This window comes from Perca flavescens, chromosome 8 (genome assembly GCF_004354835.1).
Source record: "Perca flavescens isolate YP-PL-M2 chromosome 8, PFLA_1.0, whole genome shotgun sequence".
Taxonomy (NCBI): domain Eukaryota; kingdom Metazoa; phylum Chordata; class Actinopteri; order Perciformes; family Percidae; genus Perca; species Perca flavescens.
The window spans coordinates 21,498,939-21,509,182 of record NC_041338.1 but is presented as its reverse complement, the minus strand read 5'-3'; the positions used below and the strand labels follow the sequence as shown (position 1 = coordinate 21,509,182).

The 10,244-nt window shown below is 38.5% G+C and overlaps 1 protein-coding gene across 3 annotated transcripts; it reads left to right on the top strand.

The window, feature by feature from the left end:
• Nucleotides 1-1,244: 1,244 nt before the first annotated feature.
• pnpla2 (patatin-like phospholipase domain containing 2) lies at nucleotides 1,245-9,462 on the top strand. Of its 3 annotated transcripts, none has more exons than XM_028585175.1 (10): nucleotides 1,245-1,409; nucleotides 1,615-1,761; nucleotides 2,691-2,923; nucleotides 3,566-3,631; nucleotides 4,444-4,653; nucleotides 4,789-4,849; nucleotides 5,193-5,399; nucleotides 6,268-6,400; nucleotides 6,669-6,791; nucleotides 8,147-9,462. In XM_028585175.1, the coding sequence occupies exons 3-10, from the start codon at nucleotides 2,753-2,755 to the stop codon at nucleotides 8,466-8,468; spliced, it is 1,293 nt and encodes a 430-aa protein (XP_028440976.1). In that variant the 5' UTR covers nucleotides 1,245-1,409; nucleotides 1,615-1,761; nucleotides 2,691-2,752; the 3' UTR covers nucleotides 8,469-9,462. The 3 variants fall into 3 exon arrangements, with proteins under 3 accessions (XP_028440976.1, XP_028440975.1, XP_028440974.1); XM_028585174.1 differs by adding an exon at nucleotides 7,281-7,390 and having other exon boundaries at nucleotides 1,245-1,761; nucleotides 8,147-8,315; XM_028585173.1 differs by having other exon boundaries at nucleotides 1,245-1,761.
• The last annotated feature ends 782 nt before the right edge of the window (nucleotides 9,463-10,244 follow it).

Sequence of the window (10,244 nt, the reverse complement as noted above, 5' to 3'; positions counted from 1 at the left end):
TGTTCGATTCCGATGTGCCAAAGGGAGACGGTGGTTCAAAGAGCTAATTTGGGTACAATAACAAAACAAACAAAAAAACTCAGCAAACCTCTTAGTGCAGCTGTCATTATCTGGTCAGATATATCACCTTTTGAGTCAGTTGTTGGAGCTCATCCATTTAGAGCTGTCCACTCACTTTCACATAACATTCAGAAACTGGTCAAAATGTTTTATTATTTTTAATAGTTTAGGTAATCTCAATGTTTTTGTTGTTATATAACTGCATTACTGTCAGCATGGCCAGATTTGGTTGCCCAAGGGAAATAAAAGGCTGTTAGGCCCCTATTGATCACCACTGCCCACCCAACCTCCCTCATGAACCTCAGACTTGTGGGGGCCGGGGCAGTTGGCACCCTAAAGTTTGACTGTCAGAAGTGAAAAGCTGATGGTGGTTTCACAATAGGATATGTTCTTTAAGGAGTCATGTCCTAAACAGAACCTGGATTAGTGCCCAAAAAAACAATTTGCAGCCTAATTCTGCAAACAGTTTATTCAAGGAAGTTTTCCAGAAAAAACATTTCATTGTTATTGTTGACTTCAAATGCAAGAATTTCTGATTTCATCACTATTTTTTTGTGAAACCTTACTATCGTTTACTATTTAGTAAGGAGGACATTGCAAACAATTTGTACATCCTCATTTTTTAAGACAAGTTTCTCAAACCTATAAGATGATGTTAAGGAAGTTTCTTGAAAAACATCAAAAGTGTTTGTTATTTTGTAAAATTACCAATAGGCTACTACAAATAAACAAGAACAGACAACCATTAGTGTGCACTGTCGCAGGTTTGCTTCAATCGATCTGTAAACAATCTCCAATAGTCGGAAATCAATAGGCATTCTTTCTACTGATAATAACAACTAACCTATGAAAGAAAGTCCCAATATAGCCTGACACGAACAGACAAAAAATATGATCACTATCAGGCAGATAAATATAGAAAGGACAAAACAAAACACGTTGTTCTGACTGGGGACAAACAATTGACAGCTTGTCAGAGCGAACAGAGTGCCCAATCATTCTGCTCGTTCGAGATGAGCTGCGACTCTTTACCGTTTCAGCGATATAAATTTTGATTGGTCATCTCATCGACTGTTTCAATTGTGATTGGTCACTTTGCTTTGCGGAGTCGATTGTGATTGGACAAGTCGGTTTACTCCACGCCCTCCAACCAATGGAGTGAAAGAACAACAATTCCCCGTGGCTCCCCATGTACTAGCTATTTAACTAGCTTAGGGCTGTAAAATACAACATTTACTAACTGGATTTAGCTGCAGCATAAGGGAGTTTTTGTATTGTCAAATAATGCCAATTCAGCGACGGTAATGTTAGCTGCAACGAAAAAGTGTCCATTATCTCAAAGACAGCATGTAAGTAGACATCATTAACAGAATATGAACGCCAGTCAGCTTTAACAGCAGACATTTAGTTATTTTGTAGTTATTAATATCCGAGTGTAAACTTTGTCTAACCGTTGGCCAACGTTAGCCCCACTTGACATAGCTAGCTAGCTGCGGACGACGGCCACCGTCGGTATGTTTCCTTTAGACTCGCCGTGGAACATCTCATTTGCAGGTTGTGGCTTCCTCGGTATCTACCACATCGGTGTTGCCAGCTGTCTGAAGGAACAGGCTCCTTTTCTGGTGCAAAACGCCAGGCACATATATGGGGCATCAGCTGGAGCTCTCACTGCCACTGCTCTGGTCTCTGGAGTATGTCTTGGTATGTATCTTTTGTTTTGGGTGTTTAAACATGTCCATGAAAGGAAGGATGCTAGAAAAAAACTAGGGTGTTTAAAAATGCTTGTGCTGTAAACTGCTAAAGACCAAGTTCAAATGTAGCTTTTTAAAAGTTATGTCAAGTAGGCTACTCATAGTAAACCGTAAACATACTCTGTTTCAAGTAAAAGTACCACCAAATCGTAATGTCTTGGTAGCCTACTCATTATGTAGAATCGCCCTTTTTTATTTTATTTTTTACAGTGGACTATAAGGTTATATACTAGCAATGGATTGTTACTTTTGTTATAAGCAGCATTTTAATGCTGTAGCTTGACGAGGTGGAGCTCATTTTTATATACTGTAGAGTAGTTTAATCTGTAACAATGTAACACATGCTTTATATGTTCATCTGCAAAGTAACTAGTAATAATAATGCCTCCTGATTTGTAGCAGAGTAAAAGAATAAAGTAGCATAAAATGGTAATAGTCAAGTAAAGTACCTCAAAACTTAGTTGCATTCCACTGCTCGTAGTTGCATGAACCATTGTCAAGGACCAATATGGCATCCTGATCATATCCTTGTTAAAATGAATATGCCATACCAACTAAGCCCTCTCCATTTCACTGGTTTTCTTCAAAGTGATAACCATCTTTTTCTCATAAAGACACATTTAAAGCTTACCTTACAAGAGGGAAAAAGTTACATGGAAACATAATGTCGTCCTGAATGTTCTGTAACAATAAACAACCGTAGGCCATTATGTAATTCTTGCTTTTCCAAATATAGTTGAGTACAATATCTAATCAAAAATCTACTTAATTAAAGCTGCAATGCCTGCTTTTATAATCTAGTTCCATTAAGAACTTTATTTATCCCCAAATGTCCTACAGGATAAGAAGAGTTAAATTGTATCTTCAATGTCTTCACAGGAGAGACTGGTGCAAGTATCATAAATGTTGCCAAAGAGGCGAGGAAGCGATTCCTCGGGCCCATGCATCCTTCCTTTAACCTGATGAAGATTGTGCGACACATGCTGCTGTGCACTCTACCAGCTGATTGCCACCTTGAGGCAAACGGGCGGTTAGGAATCTCTCTTACCCGAGTGACAGATGGAGAAAATGTCCTGGTGTCGCACTTTAACAACAAGGAGGAGCTGGTGCAGGTGGGATTTGAGTCTGAGTATATTTCTCTTAATTATTATCCTATTATGAATAATGAAACCAGATGTCAGGATACAGTTGGTTTAATATCTCAACACTGATAATGTGACAGTATTGGGGGTGCCCATATGTGGATTCAGAAGCCATTTATATAGAAGAATATTTTGAGACATGATCTTTAATAATGTGGATATGAGGATTAGTCGATTGATCAATTAAGTCAATATATCAAGAGACAAACACTGGTTTCAGCTTCTCATATGTTTTTTTGTTTTATGTCATTGTAAATTGAACATCTTTAAACAAATCAAATTACATAATTTTCACTATTGTCTGACATTTTATAGACAAAACAGTCAATTAATTGGAAAAAAATAATCTGCCGATGAATCGAACTAATAATAGGCTGTGACTGTTAATTTGACTCAGCTGGTATGCAATGTCACTGTAATGCATCCTTTAAGAACAGAAAAAGTCAGCATTATGGCATATAAGTTACATCATGACATTGTGATATGTAGTAATAATATTTTTACGCTGTAATATCCACATAATATCAATATATCACCCAACTGTAATTCCACCTCCAAAAATTTGTCAAAAACTTTTTGTTTCTTATATTATCTCTATTGTTTTTTATCTAGGCATGTGTCTGCAGTGCCTACATCCCAGTGTATTGTGGCCTCATTCCTCCCACACTGCAAGGAGTGGTGAGTAGATCAATATTATTCAGCATGTGGCACTGTCCTTATGTTGTCAATAATCTATATTTGGTCTAATGAAAAGTAATGAACTTAATTACTTTCTTGGATTTTAAATTAAGGACTGTACATTAGGTATTGCTGTTGGAGAGGTGTAATGACCGGTCTACCTTGTACTGTATTTCCTCTCATTGTGTTTTTTGTTGTTGTAACATTTGGCACTTTCTTCATCTGTACTGTAACTGCCCCGATCAGAGGCCTCCCTTCCTCAATGTGTTTGTTCTGAATGGCACATGTGTGGAAACAATGATTATACAATTCCTCAAGAGTGTTTGTCAGAGATCTCAAACTAAAGGGAAAGCAGAACTTGTATTTTTTATTTATTTTGCTGGTCATGTTTCTAGCGCAAAGGTTTTCATGGCAATTTAATTGAGCAATACCAGCGCTCCCACCCTCCCTCTGTGGCCTTTGTGACGGCTTTTAATGTGCCTGTGTGTGTACACGGCCAAAATGTGAGAGTGGCAGAGCCAGATGTGACCACCATGTTGGCACAGGCTTTAAGGTCGTTCTCTTCTCTCTGACTCTCAGTGGCTCAAATTCAGGAAAATGATGTCACTCTGGTTTTATCTATTGACACACACACCATGCCTCCCACCTCACTGACAATCATTAATCAATACACAGGATATTATGTCACTATTATCATATTCTGTGTGATGTTTGCTCTGTGGCCAAATATGATTTACAGTCAACATTTTGAAAACATTGCTTCAAAGAAGTCTCTGTTTGTCCTGATGCTAATATTGAGCTTTATCATTCAGCGATATGTTGACGGAGGAATCTCTGACAACCTGCCGCAGTATGAGCTGAAAAATACCATCACTGTGTCCCCGTTCTCCGGAGAGAGCGACATCTGCCCCCGAGACACTTCCACCAACATGCACGAACTGCGATTCACCAACACAAGCATCCAGTTCACTCTCACCAACCTCTACAGAATCTCCAGGGCACTTTTCCCTCCAGACCCAATGGTAGGTCACTTGATTACAACCTTCCTGATCCACACACACACACACACACACACACACACACACACACACATACAGATTAATTGAACTCAAATGAACTCAGTGGACTTCTTGTATGTGTTATGTTTCTGAGTGCAGATTATGAAGGCCATGTGTAAGCAGGGATATAAAGATGCTCTACACTTTTTAAAGAAGAATGGTAAGAAACAGTGGTTTATTTTTTTTTCTAACCTCCAATGCATGTTTTGCTCTGTTCGGGTCAGTGAAAACAAGCCTAATTGATTTTGTGTCTGCTGGCCAGAAGATACTAGTATGTACACACAGTATCGTCCTGATATACTATCAGAACTTGTGCTTCCTGTGACCATTTCACCAAATCAACTGCTTTTGCTTGTAATTAGACTTTTGTTACTCCTTACTCATTTGTTTGTTTATTTATTTATGTTTTTGGCAATTTGTAAGCACATACACCTGACCTGACATACATGACATCACCACTGATCACAGATAAGGAAAAGATAATATTTTGCTTCCGTTTTCAGGACTGCTTCATTTCAACGGACCTCACAGAGACAGGCCCCTGCTGGCTAATAGCAAAGACAAGGAGGAATATAAAAATGAGGAGGAGGACAATAACAATGATGAAGAGAAGGAAAAGCCACTTGTGGATGATGGAGCTGTGATGATTCATTTCAGTTCCTCAACAGAGAAGCAGTTCATTGAACACCTTCCACCCGCCCTGCACAAAGGTAACATAGAAGAACAAATGAAAGGAAGTGCAAGAAGAATGAATAGTTGTGGCTTCAAATCATTAGCTTCGTGGAAAAGCATTTTTCAAAAAAATCAAATGGGTTTTCAAATTTGGACATGCACGGTACAAGGACAGCAACACTATGTACTATGAATTACATGTTTATACTACCACTGACATCATCAATGACTACATCCACAGCGTGTTGTAGTGGTTTAGAGTTTTGAAAGGGATTTGGTTGAATTTGTTTTTATTCATTTCCATGTAAAAAGTAACAGGCTTACAACTTGCATGAGTTAGATAACTTATCACAGTTTGGCATAATATCTGTTTGTTCACATATGTTGTGTTTGCAAATAAATGCAGTTAAAAGGGCAGATTAATGTAACCGTATTACATTGAAAAGGTAATGTTAGTGAACCAGTGGCTGCCTGGATGTTAGGAACCAGATAAATATATATAAAAAAAAACATCCGAACACTACAAGATGGATAATGGTCAGTTGTAGGGCTGCAACTAACGATTATCTTCATAGTCGATTAACCTGTCGATTATTTTCTCGATTAATCGATTAGTTGTTTGGTCTATAAAACGTAAGAAAATGGTCAAAAAGGTTGATTAGTGTTTTCCAAAGCCCAAGTTAATGGGAAAAATATTCAGATATTCAGTTTACTGTCACAGAGAAGTGAAGAAAGTATTCACATTTTGGCAGCTGGAATCAGAGAATTATTTATATATATAATGTAGGCTACATGTTTTAACATATGTCTCCTGTTTAGCTCATGAATGGTGTTGCATAAAGCAGGTTTATTCTGTGAATAGTTAAGTAAGTTGTAACCATTGTGACGCTTTGCCTCCCTCTGCAGCTCTAGTTGAGGCCTGCATGGAGAGGAAGAGCCTGACGCAGTCACTAAGCAACCTGCTTCCTGTCAGGATGGCCTCAGCCATGATGCTCCCCTACACTCTCCCTGTGGAGTCTGCTATGTCCTTGACTCTCAGGTACTGTATGACTTAATTAAAGCTCGTCCTATTCCCTCCTTAATTGATGTGCACTCAGAATAGTACTACAGTACAGTACTACTTCTGTATGTCTACTTGGGTCTTATGTTTGTAGTTGTGTACAGCAAAAGGCATTTTTTGTGACCAGAATTTTTAGAATGCTTTTATTGATAAATGGAACTCATTGACTAACACTAACACTGTCCATAAATACATAAATACAAAACACATGTGCTGATCGACTAACAGTGACATATCCCATGTATAGACTTCTGGAGTGGCTGCCAGATGTGCAAGAAGATGTGGGATGGATGCGAGAGCAGATATTAAAAATCCTACAGCATGTTCTTCGCCAGGCCTCTAAAAGCATTTCCCAGCAAGTATCTGCCAGGTAGGTGCATTTACAAGGACATGTAGCTTAAAAAGATTCAAGACATTTCTGCTATATGTCTACAAAGACTGCAGCTACTTGTCTTTTTAAGGGATCTTTTAACATCTAATCATGCCAGAATACATTAAACGTCAGGTCTGTACGCTCTGTCATGGCTCTAGCTGCTATCTACAGTATGTAAACCTGGCCAGGCACTTGGAGGCAGCAAAATCATGTAGTGAACACATGACATATCATCAAGTTGATAAGTCAAACTTGTTAGCAAACTGTTGCTTATTGCACATCCAGCAGTTACAGAGCAACATTATCATTCATTTGGAGTTGTTTTTCTGCCCACCTGATACATGTCCAATACTCACTCTCTTTTAGCTCTGTTTTTGTTCTCTACCAGCTCTTAAGGTGAATATTTGGCTCTTTAGCTGCTAAATGCTCCACTATGTTCACCAGCTATAAGCTATCTGTGTCTGTCTGCTGTTTGCTGGTCAGCAGGCTGAGCAACCAAAACCATAGAGACCACAACAGTGAAGTTGAGGGCGGGACAAATAATGAGCTGAAACTCACTTTAAAGCTCTGTAAAGCAAGGGAAGCTGCAGATTCAGGTGATAATTCTTTGTAGGTCCATCACAATGATGAACAAGCAACCCCTTTTACATTGTCTCACTGCCATTTGATACATACGCTATGTCCCAATTCAGGGGCTGCAGCCTTCGGTGGCCACAGCCTTCGAAGATTACCTCGGCCTCAGCCTTCGAAGCCCACGAAGGCTGAACCAAGTGGTCTCTAAAATGAGACGGTCTGGTCTGCAGAGCATTTCCTGTTTGCGTCAAAGCGCCTCTCGTGTCTCCGAGACCAGAGGAGAGCTCCAGTCAGCTCACAGCGGGGTCTTTGAGCATGACTGGCCGGCCAGATATCTAGCTACTCCCGCAGAGCTAATGGCATTTGGAGCAAAAATTTGCCATACATTTTCATAACACTGCCTATATTCGACATCTACACAATTAATTTCTCGCCTAAAACATTCTCAGAAGTGAATTAAATAATGAAATAGCAGACGAAAATTATATAAAAAAAAAACAACAGATTGCTGGGAATCCTGGGGCTTCGAAGGATACAGTTGGGTCCTCCGAATTCTGTAAAAGGGGGCCGCTTTTGTGGACCGCATTTGAAGGAGCCTTCAAAATTAAATTAAATGGGTCGCGCCGGTGTGACGCAATCGGTCAACGAATGCAGCCTCCGAAGGCTGCAGCCCCTGAATTGGGACATAGCTATAGTTTCAAAGATACTGATTATAGTCGCTTTACTAACAATAAGTGAAATAGTTACAGCTGTCTGCTCTTTGACACTTCTTACTCTAGGTTTTCCTGGCAGCTGGAGCTGCACCACTACCAGTCACTCCCATCGCAGATCAGCTCAACCAGCCTGTTTCCCAGCTGGGTGAATGGGAGCAGTTCTTCAGTCCTGGATGTCTTCATGCGTCTCAACCAGTACAAGAGGCAGCTGCTGTCTGGAGTGCTGTGTATCAACATGGACGTGCAAGGCTCCTTCAAATCTGGATCAATGTCCCCGGATAAGAGCCCTCCCTCGATCCACTCCCCCGAAGGCCTCACAATGGTTGTGGTTGATATTCTACCTGCTGCCAACTCAGAGAAACCATCAGCAGCTCCTAAGAGCTTCTGACAGGTTTCTGCTGCAGATGCTTCGGTCCTAAGGTTCAGACGTACTTATTCTATATCCAGGAACATTTTCAAATCATTTATATCAGAAATTAACATATGTTTAAACCCTGGCATTTAGATGTTTTTAAGATGCCAGGAAGACATTTGAAATCTAGTCAGCCACTTTGTACAGTGGTTGGAAATGGTAATAATGTAGCATATTTACACTTACTGGGTATTAAAAATGTTTTGACAAGTGCATGACACTAATAATAAGTCTTTAGCTACAGTATAATCAGGCAAGCCGATAAACACAGTGTGTCTGTAGGTCTACAAAAGTGCTTTTAAACTTGTTCAAACATGAATTGCAGGGCGTTACAAACAAAAATGCACACTTGAACTAGAATTGTTAAAATAGGCGAGTGTTTATGTTTTAGTGGAATTTCAGTGTTACTCCTGTATCTGGTTATGAGCTCACTTCTGACCAACAGTGGATGCACCAATCTGTTTGTTGCAAGTTGTTACTCCATTTATTTGATGCAAGTGTCAATGCAGTATTGCGAAAAAATACATAGTCTTTGTGTTCTAGGTTTATATGAATGTCAATGTCTTTTACAATTATTTATAAGGAAAATACCAATACTGCTCTGTTGTCCCAATCAAAGAAACATGTTTTTATCATCTTGATTTACTAACATGTACATTTCAACTCTTTAGATTTCCTTTTACATCTATATTGTATTGAATGTCTGCTTAAAATCACACATTTTACATTTTAATGCAAACAGTAAATAAGAAATTGATTATATTTTCATAATCCAAAAATCTGTTTAATATGAATTGCACTTTCTTAGGTAATAACCTACCTGTTTGAATGCTTTTCTTGTACAATATACTACAAGACATTATAACTGTTGTGCCTTGAACTTCAATGAAATAATTGCAAAGGGAATTGTCAAAAGGGTTGCAGGGAATATTTATGTAATCACTAATTAAAATGGTATTGTTTATCTGCAGCTCGTGTGTATTTTCTTATTGCTGTGAACAACAATCATACTCCCATTACCCAGAAAAAGCTGTGACTTTCAGTGCACACACAGCAGGGAACAGTACACAGCTGAAACATTAACCAAACATTGAATCAGGGACTTTTTGGGAAGCTTCCAAATGATCCCAGCAAAATGACTTGTGAGTGTAAAGCACAGGAATATTGTAGCTTTTTAATGTACTGCTGGACACGGTTTGACACTTAAAGGGGTGACGTAAGAACTGTGAAATCTGAAAATTGAGATTGGAGATAAAAATAAGATTTTCTGGTTCAATCCTCCTTAGAAAAACTAGGAGCTGTGATGATAAAAGCCACAACTGTAATATCCACTGGCAATTATTTTGGTTTTGTAAATATAGTTATAGATATTGGAAAGCTGTATAAGACAAGATGATATAAGATAAACCTTTATTAATGCCCAGAGTGGAAATACAGTTGTTACTGGAGCACAAGAACAGAAATAAGTACATATAATTAGATATATACAAAAAAAAATAAGAGGTATAAAACAAAAATAAGAATAGAAGTAAAACTACATAAGACTTTGGTAATGTAAACTACAAAACCAACAAGGTAAAAGTGACAGTGGTATGTTCAATAGCAACATAGTCAGTACTAACTAATAATCCTTAGTGTTTGTCAGTATATAGGTAATATGGAATTATAATATAGTATGTGAGTTTTTTTTATTTTATATCATTGTAAACTTTTGTTGGATTGTTGGTTGATTTAAAGAAAACGTTTGTTAAC